Source organism: Telmatherina bonti, assembly GCF_933228915.1.
Source record: "Telmatherina bonti genome assembly, chromosome: 23".
Taxonomy (NCBI): domain Eukaryota; kingdom Metazoa; phylum Chordata; class Actinopteri; order Atheriniformes; family Telmatherinidae; genus Telmatherina; species Telmatherina bonti.
Genome location: NC_136632.1, coordinates 15145509 through 15171634, shown reverse-complemented (window position 1 = coordinate 15171634; position 26126 = coordinate 15145509). Strand labels below are relative to the sequence as shown.

The 26126-nt window shown below is 40.3% G+C and overlaps 3 protein-coding genes across 3 annotated transcripts; 1 reads left to right on the top strand and 2 right to left on the bottom strand.

Moving 5' to 3' along the window:
- Positions 1-1342: 1342 nt before the first annotated feature.
- brd1a (bromodomain containing 1a) lies at positions 1343-13337 on the bottom strand. The gene is made up of 13 exons (XM_079263286.1): positions 13196-13337; positions 10909-12307; positions 10538-10694; positions 10073-10204; positions 9832-9960; positions 8561-8873; positions 8167-8475; positions 5480-6052; positions 5168-5309; positions 4535-4668; positions 3854-3963; positions 3303-3457; positions 1343-2244 (listed from the first exon to the last, which is right to left on the bottom strand). Exons 2-13 carry the CDS (start codon positions 12288-12290, stop codon positions 2061-2063), a joined length of 3720 nt encoding a protein of 1239 aa, XP_079119412.1. The 5' UTR covers positions 12291-12307; positions 13196-13337; the 3' UTR covers positions 1343-2060.
- Positions 13338-14546: 1209 nt separating this feature from the next.
- On the top strand, positions 14547-22263 carry zbed4 (zinc finger, BED-type containing 4). The gene is made up of 2 exons (XM_079263203.1): positions 14547-14663; positions 17463-22263. The coding sequence occupies exon 2, from the start codon at positions 17651-17653 to the stop codon at positions 21413-21415; it is 3765 nt and encodes a 1254-aa protein (XP_079119329.1). The 5' UTR covers positions 14547-14663; positions 17463-17650; the 3' UTR covers positions 21416-22263.
- A 177-nt stretch (positions 22264-22440) lies between these two features.
- Positions 22441-26080, bottom strand: alg12 (ALG12 alpha-1,6-mannosyltransferase). The gene is made up of 9 exons (XM_079263204.1): positions 25916-26080; positions 24943-25075; positions 24688-24861; positions 24410-24604; positions 24192-24297; positions 23833-24054; positions 23486-23655; positions 22902-22977; positions 22441-22801 (listed from the first exon to the last, which is right to left on the bottom strand). The coding sequence occupies exons 1-9, from the start codon at positions 26072-26074 to the stop codon at positions 22576-22578; spliced, it is 1461 nt and encodes a 486-aa protein (XP_079119330.1). The 5' UTR covers positions 26075-26080; the 3' UTR covers positions 22441-22575.
- Between the last annotated feature and the right edge of the window lie 46 nt (positions 26081-26126).

Sequence of the window (26126 nt, the reverse complement as noted above, 5' to 3'; positions counted from 1 at the left end):
TGCATTTTATGAAGAATGTGGTAGTGATGATGTAGAACACATTAAACAGTTCTTGTAAACATTTACCGGGGTAAACCTCAGATGCCGAAGCGCAAGTAAATGCAACATGTAATGTACTTGTATGTGTTCTACATCATCAAAATGCAGCATTTAAAGTCATAAAACCACCAAATCTAATGACTGCAAATGTAAAATGGTGACATATTAAAACCTGTGGCAGTTTTACAAATTTTGTTTTACAATAATTAATTCAGTTATAATGATTTAATTAAAAAAAACTTTTGAAATAAATAGATAAATAAAATCTGTAATTTACATGAGCCTTAATTTTTTTCCCAGTACTTGCCCCAGTTTGACTGCCATCAAACACTTTTTAGACCGGACCCTGCATGCCAAAATACCTTTTTTTCTACTGGTTTGTCATTAAAAACGTCCACATTGGATGAAAATAAAATTTGAATCGACGGGGTAGACTAATAATGTCACTGACACAGCTCATTAAATCCAAACTGGTATCTTCACTGGTAAGCAGGAATTTTAAATTGCAGCCCAATTAAACAAATCTGAATAATTGCAGTTTTTTTTCTAAAGATTCGTACCTTTGCCTCACAGTGAGATTAAAAACAAAAAGGTGAAAAGCAGAATTTATATTTATATTTTTATTTTTTGCTTTGTTACAAAATGTTTCAGCATTTTCTTTTGACCTCATAAAAAACACAAAAAGAAAACACTTAGGTACAAAATGAAGTTTACAAAACTGCTACCCAGAAAAAATAGGCTATTAAAAAAAAATTAAAAAAAATTCTCTAAAGTCTACAACTAAAAAAGAAGTTAGAAAAAAGGTTACTTTAGAAGAAGGCAAGTATCCACCACAAAATGTGCCACTTGACCACAATCAATTTGCACGCCTCTCCTTGAATATAAAGTTATGCAAATACTTTACAATAAGTTAACGCAGGCACATCTCCGCACTACTACAGCAAAACCAGGTAACAGTCAAATGTATCACATAAAAATACACTTCACTTGTTTTCTTTTTTGGCAACAATTTCTCACATCACGCAGAAAAATCAATCGGCAAAGACTTCTGGGTAGCACTGTTTTTGGTTTCTTGGAAGCAAAACGTCCTGTGTCGATGAGATTAGACTGTATGAGCTTCAGAGACGTACATACTGTATACCATGTATTCAAATGATATAAATATATATATATATATATATATATATAAACAAAAATATACTAAAACTGTTCTTAATACAAAGGATTAATGCCAAATAAAAGCTTACAATAGGAGCTTCAATAACTTAATAAAAAAAAAACGGAATACTTTCATGTTTCGGTAACTTTAAGATCTAATCTCCTTAATACTAAGGATTTCAGAATTTTCTTTTATTTTGTCCCAAATTCTTCTTGATCATAAAGGACTGGTGAGACAGCATTCATACCTTGGTGTCAAGAAGTATAAATACTTAAAAAAAAAAAAAAATAAAAAAAAAAGGAAAAAAAAGAAAGAAACCCTGTACAGTACTAATGTCTGTCCAAATTGCAAAATAAGTTAGTGTCAGGCAAATATACAGATTATATACAGTTTAAGTACAACAGAAAGGATTTATAAATGGAGTCAGTTTGAGTATCTGAATGCTGTTGAGTATATTTGAAAGAATAGATTTGAGTTGAAATACTTTTCAGCCTAAAATTAGTGGTTGCCGTTCTCACCCATGACAGGTTTGGTAAGACTACCAACGCAAAAGTCATTCATACTTTTGCCTTGAAATAATAATAATAATAAGAAGAATAAAAAATGGCAGCCGTTGTGTGTGGAGTTCAGATGACAAAGACTAAATAAGAGAGGACTCTTTCAGCACAGTTTCAGGCCGGGAGGTGGGGAGGAAATACAGACACATTCATTCCTGACACCACCTGTTGTAGCAGGTGCCCAGTAAACATTTTAGTCTCCCACAGAGACAAATGGGGGAAGAGGCAGGTTAGGGAAGGAGGATGAGAAGCTATTTGGTTTCGGAGAGATACGAATCTATGACCGCAGACGGTTGCTGATGTCATCAGTCTACGTCACTGAGGTCACTGACTGCCTCGTCCTGCACTATGCTCAGATGGTTCATGGCGCGGCTGAAGGCAACTTGGACTGCTTTGCGGATGCTGGATGTGCGTCCTTCCATCATTTTGATCTTGTCAATGGTTTTGTCTATCCCCAGAGGAACCATCTTGGATCTAGGAAGCCACTGCCTGAAGGAGTGAAACAGCATTGGGATTACATCATCGGAATAGAAACGGGTGTTTAATTCTGTTCAGGAAAATGTCATTAAAAAGGCATTTATTCTTGTATTAAAAACCACAATCCTCCGACTTCCATCAGAACTATCCTGCTAGACTGAGCTGAACTTCATTTCTAAACAATAAACATTTTATCCTTTTATAAAATAAAAATACCACCGCTGCATCTCATTTTTGATTGGGTGCATAGCCTCCGCTGCCAACCCCGTCAGATTGCACACAAAGACACCACTGTTTGTAAATAGCACACATTCAAAGACATGTTTTAACTTGATTATAGATTGGCTTCCTGCTCCACAAGGCTTTGACTGCACATCACCTGTGTGATTGTTAAAATAAAGGCCACATCCACACTGAGGTGTATCCACTTCGGCAAGGAAAACCAGTTTGGAACCACTGTTTATGCTTTAACCTCTGGATATTATTGTGCCAAAGCTGCTTTTCTGTTACTTCTACCAGCCCATCATAAACTCCAGACTTTACTTGGTTCTGTTTATAAGATGGTTTTAAGAAACAAAGCTACTCGTAGCTGCAGATAATCTTGAAAAGTTATTTGTGTTCAAAATCAACACTTATGATTGAAAAATAAGAAAAATGTCATTATGAGCTGCTTTAATAATCAAATGTTCTCCTTATATATATGACTCAATTGTTATTGTTTCTGCCAGTTTTTTGTAACATGTTTAAAAAACATGTCTTTTTTTTGTATGTGAAAACATACAGACACTAAACTACAAACCAGTTCATTGTTTACCAACCCAGATTATGTATTTATTCATTAAAATATTGATATTTATAAATGACCTGTCTGATACCCTTTCACAACATTGTGATGGGATTTTAGGGGAAATTATCCAGTGTCTCTTGAGGTGAGAGCAATTTGTTGTCTCTTGACAATTGATGCTACGCAGCCACGAGAGAGTAATGATCAGCTGACGGAGGGGTTGACGGGTTTACCCTTGCAGTAGCTCTTGTCAGCTTAAATCACTCCGACAGGCAGCGGCACTCACCAGCTGCGCTTGTTGTCGAAGAAGAGGACGAGGTAGAGTTTCTCTTCGGCCTTGTACTGCATCTGCTCTCCGATGCGGAGCACGTCCATGGGGGGAATAGGGATGGATACCCCATTGTGCTGGCAGCCAACACGCGGCATGTGGGGGTCGATGATCTACTCGCAGCAGAGGAGGCAAAGCGGGTAGTTACAAGCGAGCGCTTGCGCGGCAATCATGTGTACACATTTTAAACAAATCTATATTGTCTATACACACAAATGCATACTGACTACCAGCTTGTGGGAAGAAGATTTTTCTCTTTTGTCCTTTTCGAGCAAAGATCAAACTGCTGGTTCACAGTGAAAGGCTACCACCTAGAGGATAAACCGTGCACTGAAAAGCAGGCAATCCTGTTCACTTGCAAGCAAAAGGAACACCTTCTCTCCAAATGTTGCTCCAATCTCTGGAACAAGACTGTTCCGAATGAGTTTCGGTGTCACCAAACTCAAAAAAGAGGCATAAAAACATCAGAGTAAAAGGACTGTCATGCTGTCTGCGCCGCACACACTCACCAAGGCAGGGTAGGAAGGGTATCCACTACATTTGGCCCAAACTAGCTTTAGGGGTTCCAGTGCAACTGTTGAAGCACTAGCAGGCATCCAAATATTGCTGTTGCCAACCTCTATGGGAGCAGGAACAACAAACAAGTAGTGTGTGTGTGTGTTTATACACACAGAAACATGTTTCAAAAGCCGTGCTTTAAGTGCAAGATGACACAGTAAAATCAGGGTGGGAAATTAACTTCCAGAAATACGGAGAAAGACAGATATTTTCTGACCACTTTCAGCATTTAAACAGCCAAACTGGAGTTTAAAAGCCAGTATCAGGTTTCCAGATGCTGACTGGTTTAATGCCACAATAGTAGGCAGAGTACAGACTCACCAGGACGTGGATGTAGCTGCTGCTAATTTCCGACCCTGCTTTTTACTAAAAACATCAGAAGTCTGCAAGTTCTATAAAATGCATCCGTTATGATTTTATAGCTGATGAGACAGAATGTTAAATATCTGAAAGTCTACTAAACCTGCAGACATCTGGGACTGTACAAAGCCAGTTCCTCACTATTTACTGCTGATAAAACTATAAGCGTTTTGTAATGCTGAATAAAACAGGCTTCAATCTGCTGTACTTAGCAAATGTAATTTCAACATTTCATAAAATCCATCAAGTGAGACTTATTAGTTTCACGTTACCTGCAGCGATCCGTGCAGCTTTTGCAAAGTTTCCCGTTTCGATGCATGCAATAAGTTCACTTTTATCATCCACGGTGTTTCTCCTCACCAAAGCGGGTTTTCCCTTCCCGCATTTTGGAAGACTGAGAATGGTGCTGAAAGCAAAACACACGGGCATCACAAATTCAGAGCCAAATTACCGAGAGCAGGGTCATCAGCTGGAGACACGGATGACTAAAGAGGACAAACACACCAGCTGGAACTAAGTGCTTTGAGTCTGGAAAAGCGTTCAGTTTTCACATTTAGCCGTATATTCTAGGTCAGTGTTTTTCAAACTTTTTTGAGCCAATGCACACTTTTTTTCACTGAAAAATCCAAAGGCACACCACAAACCAAAATGTTTTTTGTTTTTTTGTTTTTTTTAAAAAGTCCATATAATTAATATGAAGTCCATCTCATCAAAGCCTCTTGAATAGAAATCAGGTAAACACAAGAAGAAATTTTTATTATCTTTCATTGGGGCCTGTTTGGATGAACACAGAGCTGCTATTTAGACAAAAAAAGTGAAATTGGGTATTTTCTCAAGGCACACTAGTGTGCTACGGCACAGCAATTGAAAAACACTGTTCTAGGTGATGAAACTCTATAAATGACCTGGTGCTTCCTGGCAGACTGCTACACGAAGATATGGAGGACTCAGAGGCGCAGCGTCTTCTCGGTTCCACAGATCTACTGGTCCTCCCAGTTTGTTGCAGATCCTTCTCCTCTTCTACCTCCCGAAAACCTCTCGACAGGCCTGAGAGAAGCCAGAGCAAACATTTACAGCCAGTGATGAAGATAAAAACGAGCTACATCTTAAAGCTACAATCTGAGCTGGAGACACTGCTGTAGAATATAATGAGGGTGATGGCGAAGCATATACTGATCGTTTCTAGGTTGGTGTGTTTGGCTCTGTTCGCTTCTTACCCGTGTCAAGCTTTTTCACAGGAGACTCTCCCTCCTCTTCATGCTCTCCTCCCTCCTCCTCATCTCTGCTGTCACCGTGCTTCCTTTTCTTGCTGTGAAGCAGTGTCTCAAGCCGCGGTATGACCACTGACAGGAAGGATTTGGAGCCCAGCTGAGCGCCGTCTTCATCTTCTTCCTCCTCGCCCTCTTTTCTGTCAGCTCCATCGGATTCCTTGTCTCCGCTCCTGGGGGGCTTCTGTGGGCTGGCGGTCTTAGACTTGCGGAAGAGAACGGCCGTCCGGCGGCTGACTGTGCCTGTGGGCTCTGCCAGGGTAGACGTGGCCACCACGCTCACTTCTCCGTCCAGCAAAACGCTCTGGAAGCCGTCGTGGGAGTGGCCGTTGAGGCGTGGGGCAGGGGGGAGGAGGTCTGGCATTTCCCTGTCAAACCCGCTTTGCTTGCTGGGAGCCTTGTCTTCGCAGTCTGGGGAGGCATCAACTGGTTTGAGGGTGGGGGGCTCAGGATCTGTGTCTGAGTGGTTGAGAGGAGGTATGGCGTCTGACGGCTCTAGTTTAGGAGGAAGAGACTTGTCTCCTGTGGAGGAGGTGATGGAAATAAAAACCGTTACATAATCTGTGTCAAAAGTGTGAAGGAACACTTACTGATGAATAAAGCATGTACTCTATTCCTCATCGTGAATTTTAAAACAAAATGTGGAACTTGATGCTGAGTGGACAAAAAGTTTGAGTCCCAGCAGGACAGGACAGACATGGGAAGCTCTACAGATCAGTAAAAGCAAGACAAGTTACATTAACTGTGATCATTTGAAAATCAAGGGAATCTCAGGCAGTCATTATAAGTTAGGAAGGTTTTTTTAAGAACAACCATGTATCTATTGTATCCTAACTATTGCTGTTCGCCTGTACTAAAAGTGTCTTGGCTGAGGTCTGACTGCTTTTCTCGAACATAAATGAAACAACACACCACTTGCAAACTCTTCCAGTGTTTTCCCTTCCCACGTTTATCAACTTTTTTTTTTTCCTTTCTCTACAATTTGTTCGATGTGTTGTATAAAATGCTAAACAAATTCACTATCACTGAAACGAGAATGAATATGCTTAAAAAAATATTATCATGATGATACACGAACAATCATCCCCGAAGCAAAAATAAATTTGTTCATTTTTATACAAACAAAACAGATTTATGTGTTAGAATAACTTGACAATGAGACTTTTTATGATTGTATTCCTCTTTTTTTTTTTTTTTGGGTATGTGGGAACCAATTTATTGTACTGATTAAAATAACATTTTGAACATAGTGGAAAAAGGGAACCACGATATCACTTCTGCTTTGTGAGGCTGTAACGTTAGTAACGGTTAGCTGAGGACATGGAGCTGTTCTGTTTATAACCACAGAGACTGTGTGCAATAAATAAAGAATTCAAGTATGTCTAAACACAGACAACATTTTCAACAAACAAGAACTAAATTGTTTGGAGCGGAGAGAAACTGTATTTAATAAAAGTGTTTGCTTCCTACGTAGTACACTCATATTTCTGTATAAACTTATGCAAAGTCAATGAGAAGAGCTTTGGTTTATAAAATTATTTCCACTATTTGGGATGCGCCAACATTTAATGTTACAATTCTGAATTATAAACTTTAGTTTGTTTTATTTATCTCAAGCTAAACTTTTTTTAAGGACTGGTGAATAAAAATCAAATTTAATGATTCTTTCTTTATGCTTCCTACCTCTTCAAAACCTAAAAGCTGAACTGCAAAACATCGCTGACAATGTCTCAAACAACTGCAAGTTAATTAAAAATTAAAAATAGTTTTGTTGAAGTTTCCTTATGTGGGTAAATTTCTCTGTTACATCCCATAAAAAAAAGGAAACATGGAAACAACATACCTAGTCTACATCACCAATGCAATGCATGGCTCCTGCACACAACACACTCTCTGTTCACGCTCACTTCTTTTTTATAAACAAAAAATGATTTTTCTCAAGTGAGAGATTTTAACGTAAATTGTTTCGGTCTGTGTTACTGTTTAATTATATGAATGTTCTAAATATGTTGCAGTATTATGAATAAAATGTCCAAACAATAGTTTTTACTGGAATTTCTGGCCATTTTCAACCATCCAGCAGGTATTTACACCAATCAAGCAGTTTTAATTATAGTCAAATGTAAGTCATCATAGATGCAAAATGACTACCAGACGACAGAGAAATATTGTTTTTATGCATGTTTTTTTTCCTCAGGAACATTACTATAATAAATGCCTTTATTCAGACAATTTCATTAAAAAAAAAAAAAAAAAAAAAGAGGTATGCAGACAAACTGCTCCAGGGCAGGATTTTTTTCTTCAGCCAAAGTTGCCATGGTGATCGAGCCAGGTAGTGAGAGCCAACTTTGTGACAATAAAAACTGACTTTAGGTTCAGTGTATCTGCCGAAGCTATTACTTTTAAGACTTCTCCCTGAGAGTAACTTTTGTTTTTGTTTCACACACATCTATATCTGGAAGAATCTCATCCATTATGTTGTCAGACTAAACAACAACTGAGCCTGTTGGTGGCAAAAACAGGAGCTTCCCTTTCTCCGTGTGGACTACGCTGCAGTAGATTCCAAAGTCACTGAAAGCAAACTTGTTTCCAACTATAAAAGGAGCCCCATAAAGGCAAAACAGATGTGTACATACCCTCATCGTCTAGGAAGTGGCCATTGGGTTTCAGCCTCTCCTCTGCAGTTTTAGCCCGCTCTGTAAGGCAGAGAGCCGATGAAGCTGGAGTTGATGAGGAAGAAGAATGATGGTGGTGAGAGGGCATAACTTTCTTCAAGCTTATTTCATTCCGCACGTCGTTGATCGTCTTTTTGAGCAGTTTGAGACGTTTGCTACGGGACGGGCTGGACTTCATGCCACATGTCTGATCAAACTTCTCCAGGAGCTGTTGCAGCTGCTTTTCCAGAGATAGATGCTCTCGACTGGCTGGCACGAGCAGATGGTCCACTAAGGAGAGAAACAGAACAGTGACAGATTTGTTGTGATTGATACATTTGATTGATCGGTAATGTATTTAAGCTTCATTTCTTACCATCTCCCCAAGAAAACGACGGCGCTGCTTTGGTTTCGGGAACGTCTGCCAAATGCATGCCACTCTCTGTGTCGAAGCCAATTCTCTCCACGTCTCTCCGGGCCTTTCTGAGCAAGACTCCGCCTTGGTCTCTGAGTCGAACGGCCGCCCGATAAAAATATGTGTCCTTCGAGTTGTATTTCATGCAGTTATCAATAATGAGGTTGAAGTCAGCCTCAAACTGGTCAATGTTGTTATACACCTGGTCATCAATCCGCTGCCTCATGGTGGAGAAGTCCATTGGGTGTTTAATGTGGTCCAGGTAATCCGGCACCTACAGGAGGAATCAGATGTAATGATTGCACTTCCTAAATAGACACAAATACCACTTTACATTGCATATTCTTCTGAAACAGTCATATGACTCTATCCCAAACTTTATACTTTTATATCTGTCTTTTAGTCTTTGGCTATATAAGATCACACTACATAAACAAGAAGACTGCACCCAATGTGAGGCTGGAACCCACATCCCTGTGATTATTTACACAGTACTGTCTCCACAGAGTGACTGGCTATGATTTATAACCTCAGTGGCTGCCCTCTTATCAGGTTCAAGTGCAATAAAGATGATAGCTCGCCATTGTAAGAAGTTTCATTTCTATTTAAATTATCAGGGGTATAAGAGATAAAGGGTGCTTTAACACATTTAGTCCCAGTAAGTCACATTTTGTAGTGTCCCAAGACACTTGTGCAAAATCTGCTTTAGTATAACACAAAAATATTAGAATTAAAATCTCTTGTTTTGCATTTTGAAATTTCTGGCATACAAGCACTGAACTGTATTTATTTTCATATTTGCAATAACAAAAAAAAGTGATTTGTTAACACAAAAACGAACCACTATTCAAATGACTTTGTCAGCAGTTATTTTCTTGTCCTGTTAAATATCTGAAAAGAAAAGTTGATCTTATGTTACAAGGGAACAAGTTCAGTTTTGTTGGTCATTTCCATAAAACATGTCACACTGACTTGCCACAAACAAGCAGCTTTCTGCAGTAAAAGAAATAAATCTAAAGTGTCAAATTTTAAACACATCAACATAGCAACACAAACATGATCCTCTCACAGAAAATCTTACAACTGTGCACAAGAAATGGAAATGTTGCACTACAATAGCTGTGTTTACAGTTGTCCACAGTGTAGAAAAGAAAAAAACTAACATTCTTTATGGACAAACATTTAAAAAAAAAAAAAAAACTCAAAGTATTCATTTGTCTGCAGCAGATCACCTCATTGACATCAACAGGCTGGGTGAAGATCCGGGCCTGGTCTTTTGCCTGGATCTGGTCCAGGAGAGCTATGAGCAAACTACTAAACGGTGTCAACTGCATTTCCAGAAGGGTTTCCTGTAGTTTAATCTGCAACAAAACCAAGAGCAAAACAAACATTTTAGCAGAAATTCTCTTGCTGCTGCTTAAATATTAACAATTATGTCTCTATCCACTCCAGCACAGATACACCCTTTCCCACCTCTTCTCTCTTTAGCTTCTCTCGCTTGCGAATAAGCTCCAGCAGCAGCCGGGCTCTCTCCAGGTCATGTCGGAGGCGGTGCCACTCCTTCAGCTGTTCTTTTAACGCTCTGCTTTCCTCCTCATTCTGCCTCTAGAGAGGAATTTAAATAAAAGAAACGTGGTGAGGCGGTGTTGAAAACAACCAAAATCCCAGCACAAACTTGTTTCTGGGGAGGTTCTTCTTTTTTCACATAATTCCTGTACGTTCTGTCACAGTAAATCAAAGTTTGAACTTGCAGCATTGTCAGAAACAGCATTAGCACAAGTGAGACACATACTTAAAAAAATGCAAAAGACAAAAAAAAGAGACAGACTTAAACTTGTGAAAATGAATGTTCAGATATCTATGATACACATCTGAACACTGCTTTGATAAATATTAATATAGAGATATAGAAAGGGGTTGACTGACAGATAAACACACCGGCTGGGAGTTCTTCTGTGCTTGCAGGCTTGTCTGAAGGCGTCTGATCAGGGGCAACCCATTCCTGAATTGCCTTTTCAGCATCCAGTAATTTAGAACCAGGTCCACAAACGCTTTCTTCTTCTGTATTGATACCTGGTTTAGGATGGTTTGTAACCTAGAAACACCAGGAGAAAAGGTTTTAAAGAGAAGAAAAATGAAAACTTCTGACATCCCTAAAAGGATATTAATTCAATACATTCACCAGCCATGCATCTTCTATACATACAGTACAAGCATATTATCACCACTTAATCCCAAAGCAAAACAAACTTAAAGTTAAGTTTCACTAAATATCTCATTCAAAAACATAATACAACTAGTAGGTGTACCTGTGAGCAGGAAAAGAAGGCGCAGTGACAGGAGGTGCGGTTTCACTTTCATCTTCATGCTCAGGCTTTTTGCTCTTACTCTTCTTTTTCTGTTTTTCTTTCGGCAGCCCTTTATCCGCTCTCCTGCAAAGTCCATTTCTGGGTTTGACATCATCGTAGATAGACAGAGGCCTCCTAACACACCCATTTGGTGTATGAGCGCCACAGTAAGCTGTCTTTTTAACAGAAAAGGTGGGCTCCCCTGTTTCTGTCACATCTTTGATTGGCTCCATCTTCATGAAGAGGCCGGCCTTCTGAGCACAGCTGACATGGAAGGCAGTGTAACAGTTAGCTTTGTGGCACTGGATGCACGCCCCGACCCCTTTCTCCTTGCAGATGTAGCATGTGAGCTTCCAGCGGGCTGGAGGTATGTGGCAGACTCCATCGATAGGTTCAATAAAGGTGGTGTTGGAGAAGCCAACCTCTGGGACCCAAAGGGCACACACTACATGGCCCCATCGGTCATCGTCTGTCTTTTTCACCGCTCCTCCCTTGTTGGGACAAAGGATGCAGTCTGCTGGCTGGGTGGACAACTGGAGGCAGTGTCTGCAATGCCACTGGCGCTCTGGAATATAGGGCACACCGTAACATTCTTGATGCACAGCTACGTTACACATATCACAAAACAGGATTGCGTTGCTGTTGTGACACTCCCCGTCCATGCAGATGCAGCAAACAGCTTCTTCGTCAATGGGAACATGCCTTTCACTCGCTTTATCCAGACTCTCAAGGTACGATTCCTTCTCAAAGCGGTCAATGAGGAATTCAAACACATTATGTGAAACAGGGCTGACTCCTTCACCTCGACGTTTTTCATTCACTAAATCCAGCCAGGCATAATCTTCCTCATCCATGTCATATTCTGTTTCTTCATCAAGCTCTTCCTCTGTCATCTCTGTAAATTTATAATAGGATGCTGGCCGCTTGGGAACTGCTGGAAGGTTGTATTCCACAGTTCGGAATTTAGGCTCTGGGACCTTTGGGCCAGCATGTCCGCTGGCATGAAGCCCACCTCCCTCTCCATGGCCTGTGATGCCCAGTGCAGCGTTTCTCTTCTCCTGGTTGTTTTTTAGTCTCACTGACCTCACCAGAACCTGCTGTGGTTTGTCAGCATTCTCTTTATTCCTGGTGTTCTCCATCATCACCTGAACCATGGGATCATCCTCTGAGATCACGTCAAGCTTGTCGTATATGCTGAGCCGATGGATGCAACCGTCCAGCTCGAACTCCACCATGCGCTGCGCCTGGGCATAGGTTAAGATCTGCTTGTTGGGTGAAGGCTTGATAGGAGACGGCGGCCTCTGCGGCACCGCAGTCCGGTGCTGCCGAGCTTTCTTCTTCATCGTGATGCTCCGTGTTGCTGTGGTGGCATGAAGGAAAATTACCATGTATTTAATCTGGGTCTAGTAAGTTAAACCAAAGGCAAAGAACGATGCTGCATTCTGCAATCTAAGCTTACTTTAAACTTTAAATAAACGTATTTCAAGTCACAGTATTGTAGGCTTAATGCATGCCTATTTTTAAATAAAAGCCTCATGTCTAATAGAAGGGATATCGCTCCTCCACAGGATAATATTATATGAGCCTAGTGTATTTTACCAGTGGGGTCAAAAAATAACGTTTCCAAATTATACCACCACATAAATCTGGTTGCTAAGTTACCATTTCCCAATTGATGAGTCCTACACACATAAAGCAATGTCCTCTGATCAAAAGCCCCAGAATAATGTGATAAAAAAAAAAACAGAATATGTTTAGTATTCATCCATTTCCATGAATGATACAACACTGATTGATTAAGTGCAAAAAAAAAAACAACAAAAAAAAAAACAACAATTCAGTACGTAGAAACGCTAGCTGGTTAGTAAACTGCAACGTACTGGCCAGTCTGTTTTGTCAGTGACCTGAAGCACTTAAATGCATGTGGGGGGGCGCGGTCACACTGGGCATCTGGAGTATGACTGCGCAGGACTTCACACATTATCCATTTGGTGGAGAGAAGCTTATAAAGCAAATTCAACGTGACCACGGTGCTAACAATAACATCTGCTAACCAGCTAGCTAGCAAAACAAAAAGGCTAACCGCCCCATTTTCGGGGCAAATGGCGTTAAAAACTAAACATGCGCCGTTTTAAAACAACCTTAGTTGTTTCGTATCCAATATGCACCCAACAGTAAACGTCGATTCTGCATTGCATGGCTTGTCGTAGACACAACACAAAAATGGCTATAAAGTCACGGCACATACCTCGGCTGCACAAACAGCTTGGCTAGTGGAAGGAGACTGTAGCTAGCCAGCAATCTTACAAAGCAGCGGCGACTCGGCCTACGAAAGGGCTCTGATTTCGTGCACAATGTTATCATCCACCGAGCGGTAAATTGGGGCTTGTCACTCGTTCACAAAACAGACAAAGACCTGCTTGGTGCCTGTGAAGTTTCGATGTTAGATTCCACAGAGAGGACAGTTGTTTGCTTTGTGGGCCATTCACAAAGGCTAGTTACTCGCTAGCCACACAGTCGAGCAGAGGCATATAGCAGAAACAGCAGCAAGCAGGAGTACATCCCCCCCAACACAACAATGCGTTCAAGCAGCAGACAACTCCCACCCGTACGCACTACTCTGCGTGTGACGCTGGAGGTCATGTTGGTGAGTCGGAGATTTCACACAAAAGACACCCCCCATCTGTCACACAATCAGTGCATTGCCTTTTTTTGTGGGTTCTTGCCAACGAGACGCATAGACAAAGCCCCAAACAAAGCGTGGGTTAAAAATGTTGGCCAATGAGGGATAAACTGGACACAGTTTTGGATATAAGTTTTATTTATTTGTCTATTCGCAATAAGATATGCCTGTGTGCCACTTTTTGTGAGTTGGTTATAGGAGTGTGGCTTAAATTACAGAAGTAACACCAGCTTCTGTTGCCATTGCATTTTGTAGCATTGCCTTACACTTCCTGAATTTCTGGAGTAAAAAATATAGAGATAAGGCCTACACTAACAGGTTTGCACAAAAGAAATATATGTTGTTACACTTTTAAATTTTTGTGAATGTAGTAATAACGTCCAAGAAAAAGGTCTGAAATTTCCAGGCAACATGCTGTCAAAGCATACAGTCTATGTGTCAAAAGCTCTTGCAATATTTAATATGGACACAGATTTTTACACCCGCATTCTGGGTTTTTTTTCTGATTTTAAATATAAGTCCATGAACACAACACACATCAGAGTCACTAACCTCGCCGTAACAACGTTGTACCCCGCTATTATGTGCTTGTTGTATGATGTTAAAAACTTAAATACTATTAATATATAAATAAATTCAGTTGGTATGATATTAGTTTGTTGTTGTGGGTGTAGTTATTACGGTATGAATAACTTATTCATATTCATTGAGTCAAACATTGAAGTGTAAACTGGACATTTAAATGCATCTTACATAACCAAATTTCAATAAATAAAATTATTAAGTATGCTGTTATGTAACGTAATAGCTACAAGTAATTCATTACTCGCTTGGCCATCCTGAAGACTGGTGACAACATAAAACCTGTTCCTTCCGTCCGACGCTGTGTGGAGCTGCTTCTCCGGCCCAACGCGATCAGCTAGCAAACCAGGAGACAAAAGCAACAAAGTGAACCCCCCTCCGGATCAATCAAATGTGTCATATTTAACCGTTTAGGAGCCGAAACCTTGTGATCTCACCGTCTTATTTAACAGTAAGTATGCTGGGGCAATATAAATGTTTGGAGAGGGTTTAGTGCGGACAGGACGTCGTGGTGAGTGTCTCTGAGATTCGGATCCCGTGTGGTTCGTGTGTTGCCACGGTTGGGTTCTGCCTCGCCAGGTTAGCTTGTATGTCCTGTGTGTGGCCTAGCTGGCAGCTAACCAGCTAGCAATCGTGGTGTGGTCCGAAACTGACCTTAGGCATTTCTGATTTCACTGTAACATAGACGAAGATGTTTTAGGGGTGTCCGATTTGCTGATATTTTCGCTGCAAAGCCACGTGACTGAAGCGTTGTACCTGTGCTCATTTTTGTGTATTTATTAGCTTAAGAGCTAACCCAGTTAGCAGCCACGATAGCCACCGAGGTGTTTACTGATAATGTGGCTTCATCGTCAACAGCATTTTAATAAAAATGTGGAGTGTGTGGTGGGGTATGGGACGCACATGTTTCAATGGCGTGGTGGTTATCTTTCATTCGGGTAAAGGGAAAAGCCGGCGTGCAAATATTAGAAATGTAAACTGGTGCGTTAAGAGAAGACGAAGGCTAGTCGGGGTTGGCTATTTTCTGCTGCCCTCTCGTATCTTCCTGAACTGCACGTAAGCCAGACCCGGAAAACTGTGTCAGTGCTCACATGGGAAACTTCCATTTTAATGTTTGAAATAGGATGGCTCATTATTAACCTAACATATAGTTGTTTATGTTGCCCGTGGTTGTGACTATAATGGAATAAATTAGTTATTGTGGCTAATTACTTGTTATTACTTCGACTAGTTTCGTTGGCGTCACACTTGCGTACTTAAGAGAACGTCCTCAACCTGACGTGTGTTGCATGTCCACAAGGGACACATTGGATGTTACTGTTAAAATATCATTGTAACATATCTACTCTTGAAAGCATTAGCCATTAGTGACACAATATTTACTGATTTGACATGAAAATAATTAAAATAAGACTAAACAGCCTGTTTACAAGTACTAAGTAAGAATTAAACTAAGTCCCACTAACCAGTTTTTAATGCAAATTTAAGTAAGACTTATAAAATGATTGTTTATTAAATGCTTTTTGGTTATTAGACTCAAAAGACTTGGTTGAATGAAACAGTTGTGTATCGGTTATTAAAGCATGAATATGTACCTTGATCAGTAAAGATATATAAACACATATAAAATTTAAAACTACTGGTCCAAAGTCGAAAAAAGTGAACTTTTTAAATAATAGGAAAATGTTTATGTACAGGAGCCAAAGATCAAGCCAGTGATTTGATTTTAAAATGTAAGAGTGAGAGATTCTCAGCGAAAGGAGCAGTCAATCGAGAATCAGTTAACTGTCTTCTTAACTGTGGTTTTCTTTATTCTTTGTACCAGTAATTGTCAGTTTGTTGTGGTAGTCTGGTATGGCTATGCCTGCGCCTGCATTTTACCCCCTCCCTGTCCTATTTCATGCTTTGATGTTGCTCATTTTGGTGGGTTTTTTTTCAGTTTTATACCTCAAAAACCTAACCACATTCAAGGTGTGCAAATTAGCAGCAAAAAACCAAAACAATATGTGCTGGCTGCATTTTAAAACATTACCTCTATGCATGTGATTGTGATTTATTTTTCAGCACTGTCAAAGCTGATTCAGTGAGGATTGTATGTATATTGATTTAGCTCATTTCAGCAATTACACCTCAAAATGTACTTCTGTTACTTTAATAAAAACATTTATACACATGTTTCTCTTAAGATGCATTGATGTAGAACATCGCACATTTAGTTTTGTGTCTGCATGTTCTGAACTAATCTCACCACCTGACTGTAAAGTGATCTGCTTTATCCATCACACCCAAATCTAAATGAATCTTCACAGCAGCTTACTACAGTTTGGCATTTTGTGCTCTAAATGTCTCTCTGATGCTTTCAGGGCAGAAAGTACAGTGTATTTCACAGATGTCTTTTTTTTTTTATTATTATTATTTTAACCAAACATGTAGAAAAGTTCCACCGATGCGTTCTATTTCATTTGCAAATATTTCTTTAGTAAGAAGGACTGTTCCAGTGAGTAGGTGTTGGAGCTTGAGTTGTTCAAATTCAGACAGCAGACCAGATTGAAGAGTAGGTGCATAGTAAAAGTGTGATGCTGACACTGTTTTCCAACTGAGTGGTACATAGAAACTGTGATGCAATTTCTCGGCACAAATCCTAAAAACTTAAGTGCAAGGCAAGCCAATCTTCTGGAGTACTGGAAGGGCTGGCTAAACCTGCCACCTGTAAATGAAACTGTGTATTCTCAGTGAAGTTGGTGTGGTTCCTTAATTTCAACATATCAGTGCTGATTCATATCAGCACAAGATGGCATTAGATAAAAAAAAAACAAAAACGAAAGTAAAATCTACCAGGTTTGAATTTTTTTGGAGGATTCATGTATTACCTGTTTGTAGTAGAATGATAAAGTAAGAGAAATTCAAATTTCCAGCAGCTTAACAAAATATAAAATTAGGTCAATAAAGTATACAAAAGATTCAACGTTACAAGGCCAAAAAAATAAAATAAATGAAATAAGATAATGACAGACTGTACTGTTTGCTGACTTACTTTATTAAGTGTGTGTGTGTGTGTGTGTGTGTGTGTGTGTGTGTGTGTGTGTGTGTGTGTGTGTGTGTGTGTGTGAGAGAATGCCTGTGCTTAAGTTGCATTGAGTGTGTTATGAATCTGTGGCTCTTTTATTGACCCCCTCGTGGGATGTTGATGTAGATGTTGTGGACTCTTATTTGTTTGAACTGAATTTCTTTTATTTCTCCCTCTCTGCAGGTTGTGTGCAGAGAAGTGGAACTACTTCCAACTATAAATGGGAAAGGACAAGCAGGCGCTCTGTGTCTCATACGCCCATATCACAACACCTGCTTGAGAGCTGCTGTATCAATGACTACGCCTGAAAAAAAGTGATAACATCTGACACACAGACCTAACTAGTTCATAAAAACCCTTGGGCTGTTGCCATGGATGGGGAGGAAGAGCTTTCTCGCTTGTGCGAGGATGTGATTTGTGAATCTGATGGCTCCATAGAATGCAAAAAGAGAGAGGCGAAAGGGACCTGCCTGAAAATTGAGGGGCAGGATGGCTACGTCTTCAAATCCTACAGCATTAATCCTCACGATATTGTGGATGAAAAGTCACCTGCGTGCTCCTCAACACTGGATAAAGACTGCCTCCCTTCTTTCCCCTTTCCATCTTTTGATTTATCTTCTCAGGATGACTGTCAGTTGGACTTAGATGCAGCATGTCACACTGATCCAGTTTCTCCTAATACTGAAATTGAAGAAAATGTAGATACTGAGAATTTTGAAAATAGCAACGAATCAAGTGAACATGTCCAAGAGGAAATTGAGGATGCAAATGGGATGGAAGATGAAACACAAGACGATGAAAGGCTAGCATTTGGTAGCTCAATCGGCCCTTTTGTAACTAGAGATGGTGATGATTATAGTAATTTATTTAGTGGATACACAAGCACCCTTTATGATGTTGCCATGGACGCTGTCACTCAGAGTCTTTTGTCATCTATGAGAAGTCACACCAACCCAAGGAAAAAATCTCCTGCATGGAATCATTTCTGCATATCGCCACGAGACAATACCAAAGCAATCTGTTTATACTGCATGAAAGAGTTCAGTCGGGGGAAGAATGAAAAAGACCTCAGTACCAGTTGTTTAATGAGGCACGTACGAAGGGCTCACCCCACTGTGCTTATACATGATGGAGGGGACATATCTTCAAATAGTCTGCCTAGTTCTTTTGCCTCACCTTTGATACTTCCCTCCCCAAGCTCACCAAAAAATGGAGACTTAATAAACAGCATTTTTTCTTCTGCCTCAAAGAACACTTCACCGTCCACTTCCTCAGCTGAAAATTCAGACCCCTCATCCAAAGAAGTGTTACCCAAAGCCGAACCAAAACTCGAACCATACATCCCTGCCGACGCCATTTGCAACACCCTCTCATCCTCACATTCCATCGAAAACCACATAGAAGATGTATCAGACAGTATACCCGAGCGCCCTCCAGGGACACCCAAAAGCTCTAGTTCCCGTCGCAGGTCAGCAGTATGGAAACATTTCTACCTTTCACCCATTGATAATTCCAAAGCTGTATGCATCCATTGCATGAATGAATTCAGTAGGGGTAAAAATGGAAAAGATCTCGGGACAAGCTGTCTTATTCGTCACATGTGGAGGGCCCACAAGGAAGTTGTAATTGAAGAAAATGGACAGGGCAATCAAATCCCTCCACCCTATACAAACCCACCCTCGTTTTTGTCCCGCACACAACTACAAGATGCTTTCGAAATGAAAAAGGAGTCACCCCTTCTGCCATCCTCCCCAGAAACTATATCAGATGAATTACCCCAAAGCATTGAGGAAAGCATGGATATAAAGGAGGAATGTGAGGAAATGATGCATATCGCAGGGCAGGAGTCCTCTCTCAATGTTTCCCTCAAAGCTCAGGGGGAGGATACACCCCTGACTTCCTCACCGTGCGACTTTGCCGAAGGCCCCAGTCTCAGCCAGGATCATTTGGTTTTCCAGCAAAACAAGAAGATCATGAAACGGGTGAAATCTGAAGTGTGGCATCATTTCATAGTGTCACCAGTTGATCAGTTAAAAGCACTGTGCCGTTACTGTCCATGTGTCATTAGTCGGGGGAAGCGGGGCGACTTTGGTACAAGCTGCCTGATGAGGCATCTAATGAGACGTCACCCAGACGTCCTCAAAAACCAAAAAAGCACAGAAGACAAGGAATCATCCCCTCATCCGTATGCCAATTTAGCCGCAATGAATACAGTTTCAGCCAAAGAAACTGAGAGCCCTGCCACTGAGAAAAAATCCCAAACTCCGCCTGGTTTTAGCAAAAGGACGTCAAAACTGTGGAACCATTTCTCTATTTTGCCTACTGACCCTACAAAGGTGGTTTGTTTGCACTGTAACCGCACAATTAGCAGAGGCAAAAAGACTACGAACCTCGGCACAAGCTGTCTCTACAGGCATATGCAGAGGTTTCACGGACATGTTTTTGAAAGTAACAGTACTATCTCAGGTGATGTGCCGTCTGCTGAAATTCACATTAAACAAGAAGTCATGGACACTTCTGTTTATGAATCGGAGCAAAACTGTGAAAGGTTCAATGAAGACCACCCGGTTGCCAAAAAAATTACCAAACTTCTCGCAGAAATGCTCGCACTGGATCTTCAGCCATCAGCGATGGTGGAGAATGCTGGACTGAACAGACTGCTTGAGTTTCTCCAGCCTCAGTATTCTCTACCACCCTCTTCTTATTTTACCAGCACTGCCATACCAGATATGTATGAAAGGGTGAAGGATGTTGTGCTGACCCATTTAAAAGAGGCTGAAGGTGGCGTTGTCCACTTCACAACAAGTATTTGGGTTAGTAGTCAGACAAGGGAATACCTGACCCTTACTGCCCACTGGGCAACGTACGAATCAAGTTTTAGACCAATAGGTCAAGACTTTCACTGTTCTGCTCTTTTAAGTGTCTCACAAATAGACTGTGATCAAGATATGCATGACATCCCAAAGCAGCTTGAATATCTGTGGGATTCTTGGATCACCTCATCAGGGCTTAAAAGGGGGTTCACTGTAACGGATAACAACACCATCAGACATACCTTGGAGGAGCGTGGCCATGTCACCATGCAGTGTTTTGGACACACTATAGACCTCATAGTTAGTGAAGCCATAAAAACCCAGAGAATGGTTCAGAACCTTCTAAGCATTGCACGCAAGATCTGCGAACGTGTGCACCGCTCGGCAAAGGCAAAAGAGAAGCTGGCTGAGCTCCAGAGGACCCACCAGCTGCCAGAGAACCAGCTGATCCAGGATGTTCCATCCAAATGGAGAACCTCCTTTTTCATGCTGGAGCGGCTGGTGGAGCAAAAGCAAGCCATCGACGAGATGTCGATAGAGTGCAATTTCAGGGAAATTATCAGCTGCGACCAGTGGGAGGTGATGCTGTCCGTCTGCAATGCACTGAAACCATTTGAAGTCGCCTGCAGGGAGATGAGTAACCGCACTGCCACTCTGGGACAAGTGATACCACTCATTCACATCCTCACCAGAAAAATAGACTTGCTGTTTGATGAGACTGTGGGCATTGACAATATGCTTAAATCTCTCAAGGAAGCTATGGTGAGCAAAATGTCTGCAATGCTGCACGATCCTCGATACACCTGGGCAACCATGCTGGACCCAAGATACAAAACATCACTGTTCACAGAGGAGGAAGCTGAGCGATGTAAACAGGATCTGATCCAAGAGCTGGACTCTTCTACCTCAGATGCAGATAAGCCTCTGCTGCCAAACGGCTGCAGCGAGGCTCCAGATTCATCCAGTACCTCCCCCTCAAACAAGGACAACCTCTGGTCCTTGATGACTGAGGTCCGACAAAATGCAAAACTAGAGGAAAACGCAAAGTCTTCAGAGATGGCAGTGCTCGAGTACCTTGAGGAAGACATACTGGATCAAAGCTGTGACCCTCTTGACTATTGGAATCTGAAAAAGTTCCTGTGGCCTGACCTTGCCAAAGTAGCTGCCCGTTATGTGGGCTGCCCTCCCAGTATTGTCCCAGCAGAAACCCTGTTTAGCACTGCTATCAACTGTGCTCTAAATCAGCCCAGGCCTGTGTTGGACAACATTGAGGGCCTGCTCTTCCTTAAAGTCAACCTCCCTTTGATTTATTTTCAGTACTGATTATAACTGAGCATTAACTTGAACCCCCCCCCCCCCCCCCCCCCTTTTTTTTTTTTTAAACAAGGACCAAGTTGCATAGCTGTGAAATGGGAGGTATTCTGTGAGCAAAATGTAAAATATCAATTTATACACTGATTCTCAATGCAAAGGCCAGATTGCGGTTTTATTGTATTGTATACTACTGTTAAACACTTTGAAGCTGTTGTGATGAAAAGTCTCAGTGAGAAGTGTATCAGGGAGGGAGGGTTTTTCTAGCTGTAGGGGTTGGTGGTTTTGTGTCTGCTTCTAAACCGATGTCCTTTTTGTTTTCTGTCTGCTCTCTCCTTGTGCCTTATCCAAAACTACTTCAGGTCAAAATGCTGTAAATATTGTTGGAATCATTAAGATCTTGTCAGGATGCTATTTTTAGTTTGTTGTTGTTGATGAATGAATTATAGAAGCAGAGGTTTTTCTGAATGAAAACATGGCCCAAAAATACATGCTGTGACTGAAAGATGTTTTAAGTTAATGTAATTTAATATTCATTGTGAAATTGTGGTACAAGGTACTGTCACTTAGATCTAGGTTTTTGGGTTTTTTTGTTTTAACTTCATGACAAAATGTTTTTAAGACCTTGTATAGTATCGCTGTATTTTCAGAATGACGGGGTTGTTTGGATTAGACATTTTGTCTCTTAAGCACAATTTAAGTTTATGTCCAGGGGATTAAAATTATGGGTTTATTATTGATTAAAATGATGTACTGTACATTTTTATAATAAATGACTTCTCAAACTAATTTGATATACATTTTAGAATTGAAACTGGAAACATGCAGATTTTGTGGTCATTTGTAAATAAAGGCTTTCCTTATACAAATTTGGGTTTGTTAGATATTTGTTGTATGTAACCTTGAAATGTTTAAAAGTCCAGAAAGTTTGACAAGGTTTGCATTTCCTTCTGTTCTCACATTCAGCTTTATTCAATAACTATGAAAAATATACATTTGAAATTCTGATGTAAAACATCTCAGTACCTCCTCGGGTAGCAGCAGAATGTGATGCCGTGTTAAAACTACATATATGTACAGTTATGACAGCAGCTCAAACTTTTCTGTTTTTGGTCCGCTTTCAAACAATTATCCAAGCCACGGCCTTGCAAATCCGTTTTTTTTTATGGAAGTCATTGAGCCTTTCGTTCCATCAGCACAGTTTTCCTCTCTAAACGTATAGTAACAGGAGGAAAATGAGCCGTGTTAAAGGCCATGTTGCTGTAACCTTCTATGAAGGCCAGAGGCCGATGAGTGTCCTGAAGCTGCTGGATGCTGGTGATGTTGGCCTCCATCAAAAGGTGCGAGTACATTTTCGTTTCAGGACTTTTGGGACTTAAATCCTCTCGCTTGTCATATCTGTTGATGGAATTAGACATGACAAAACATGAGGAAAACCAATATGGGGAATAAAATAAAGAAATCGAATTTTTTTTTAAAAAAAAAGGGAAAAACAGACCTCCAGTTTTGATTTTGCTCTAAAAAGCGTGACACTCCTGTCTCAGCAGCAAAGGTGTCAATATGGACAAAAGCCTCTGGGGAAGACAATGACAAGTGAAGCATAATTATTTTTTACAATTACATAATTACTACTACAGCAGGTTAACAGTATCTGGAAGTTGTTTCAAAGGTCAGAAAGTCAAGACATGAATGATGGTTTGAGATATTTGTGTAGCATGACAGTACAGCACAAAATTCATAGCTAAAAGTAATAAATTTAAAAAAAAAAAACATTTTACATTTTTCTCAAACTTTGTACATTTTACATTTTAAAGTGTTAGATGTTCCTGTAGGTCAGGTTGCCCAAGTTGGGTCTTTTAGATGCAGACCTCCAACACCTGAATCAAATGAATGCCTTGTTGCCAGGCTTCTACAGAGCTGGATGACATACAGAAGAGGAATTCAGCCATTTGATTCAGGTGTTTTGGAGTGGACACGCATGTAAATGTTGCAAGTAAATTCTGAAGATCGGACGTGTGTACCCCTGCCATAAATCCTGTAGGGATCTCTGCAGATACAAACAAGCTGGAAATGATTCTCAACCTGCTGTGGCTGGCACCAGCCTGTGCAGTTCCTGCATCCCTTTGCCTCCAGGGTAGTTGTGGTGGGACACATACAAACAAAAGCTTGTGTACATTGTGTTGGCCAACAGCTGACCAATCACAACTGCAGAGCCGAGTTTATACATCCAAGATTTCTGGTAGCTGCACAAACTGAAGCACATTGGGAAGGGAAAGAAGATATTAAATGATAATCAGAAATCCAGTCCTGCATTGCGGAAGTAAGTTTGCATTTTCTGTTCTAAATTTCATATCTGTTAGTAACACAATCAAATATGCTTGTGTTTTTTTCCCCTGTCCTTAATACAGAGATTTTATAGTTGAGCTTACATAAAAGAGCAGCCACGCGCAGCCACCAAACTGAGTACTGGGAAAGTGTATATGATGAAACGCAGCTCCTTGTGGGGCAGGAGGGAATATATAAAAATAAAGCCAACAGTGGGGAGCAGCAGCAGTCTCATTCGTTTATCAAGAAAGCCAAAGGGTATGAAGAGGAGCGTGCAGCCCAGAGCACGAGGTACTGCTGAGTAAAAGTACCATAAAAACGGTGAGGTTTAATGGAGAGCAGAGTCAAAGAAAACTTAGGAGTGGTTACTATGGAAAGAAAGAAATTTAAAACCTTTGATTTCTACTAATGATGAAAAGCTAAACATAATTTTAAATGAATGCATATTGCTTTTAAAAAGGATATTCCCCAGTTGGAACTTTTGTTAAGGACAGTGTTGTACCACAACACCTGCCCCTCAGGCCAGAGAAGTTTCCTCCAAAAAAAGCTGTCAACAGCCACAGTCAGAGCTGCATCACACAAAGAAAGCCAAACTCATCTTCAGGCATAAATAAACAGATATTTTTGCTTTATTATCACTGTTGTAATACTTAAAGTTTGTACTGTAAATTCACTACTAACCTAGGGAAAATATTCCAGCAGGCGCAGCATAGTAAAGCACCTGTAGCACTCCGAGCCTCCTGCTCAGCAGCGACATCAGTAACATAAGTCCCAGGAAGATGCAGAGCTCTGACCGGAACACAATAATAACCAACGCAGAGAGGCTAATGAAGCGGCCATGCTTCTGAGCCATCCAGGATGTGAATGCCAAGAGAACTGGGGACAGAATTTTACAAAAATCATCAGCAATAATGTAAGAAAAAGGTAGAAAAGGTAAAATTTAATGAAGAGTTACCTACCTATTGGCAGGGCAAAGACATTAGGGAGTGTCCTCGTGCTGTAAAACATGAGGTGAAACTGGGAAGCACAGGTCAGACAGAAAAGACCTGCAACTGTGGAGCCAAACTGCCTTCTCACCTCTCGCTGCATGTGCCATAGTGCACCAACGGTACATAATCCCAGGGAAGCTCTGACTGCAAAAAACACAGTAAACATCTGTTCAAGCTAAACTGATTAAAACATACTAGTGGCATGTTATCTTTAAGTTTGTATACCTATAAGCTGAGAGTAGAATTTTGGTGCATCAAGGAGAGACAATATAAAGACAACAGGGGAGCAGAGTGTGGAGAGGAAGAGGGGGCCGAGGAAGGTACGAGGCACCACACCAGGAAATTCATGATGGTCATACTGAAAGACAGGTGAAGCATTTACAGGCTTTGAATTTCAAAGAGCACTGAAAGTAAAAAAAATTGTTACGAACAAGAACAAATGAAAAATCGTGAGATGTGCAAGTATAAACATCACTCCAACATCTTAAAACACAAACACATATTTTCACATTAATAATTTACGTTAAGTTCAAATATCCTTTTACAAAACACTGCTGGCGTGTGTACTCTTCAACATATTCTTCACCAGGCAGTGAGTTTGTTATACAAGATGAATATTCATTTAAACTTTTTATCAGGCATTTCCAGACTTAAAAAAAGTTATGATAACTCCAAGATTCATAATTCATCTTCACAAAATAATGATGGTTAGACAAGTTACTATGAAGAAAACTGGGTACTTTAAAGGAGATTTTAGAATTAAAATATTTAGACGGACTTTCACTGTTAAATAGTTTACATGAAAGCTGTTAAATTTAAATCTGAACATTTTTATCCAATCTATAAAAAAGTATACAAGTTTTAGAAAATGCAATATCTTAATTTCACTGTGAAATTTTGATACAAACAGTACATTTTGCGTTCAGTGTTATAGCAATACTGTATAACTTGCATAACTATGAGCAACACAATACACAGTATTGATAGTAATAGTAAAGATACTTATTGCATTAAGTATAAGCTTTACAGTACTTTACTCAATTAGGAAAGCCATGAAAATATTTTTTTTTTAGTGATGGATCAATCAAAGTTATTAATAATCGATGTTTTGTAACTGTTAACAGCATGTCTTGGTGAATTTCACTAGTTATATTTCATACTTGGCACATCAGCAATATGCATGTTTCCACCTGCTTACCTTGTCAAAATCAAGCCTGTGATACAGAATATCGTGCGCCGCTTGTAAATTAAAACTTTCTTCAACTTTAGTAAATGGGCAAATTAATAAATGCAACAAAGCCACAGAAATTAATAGAAAAAGAAGTGGCAGCCCCCAAACATTCCTCTTTTCAGCCATGACAGATGAAAGCTCTCGTATTCACTTCCTGTCAAAACAGGAAGTAAACTAC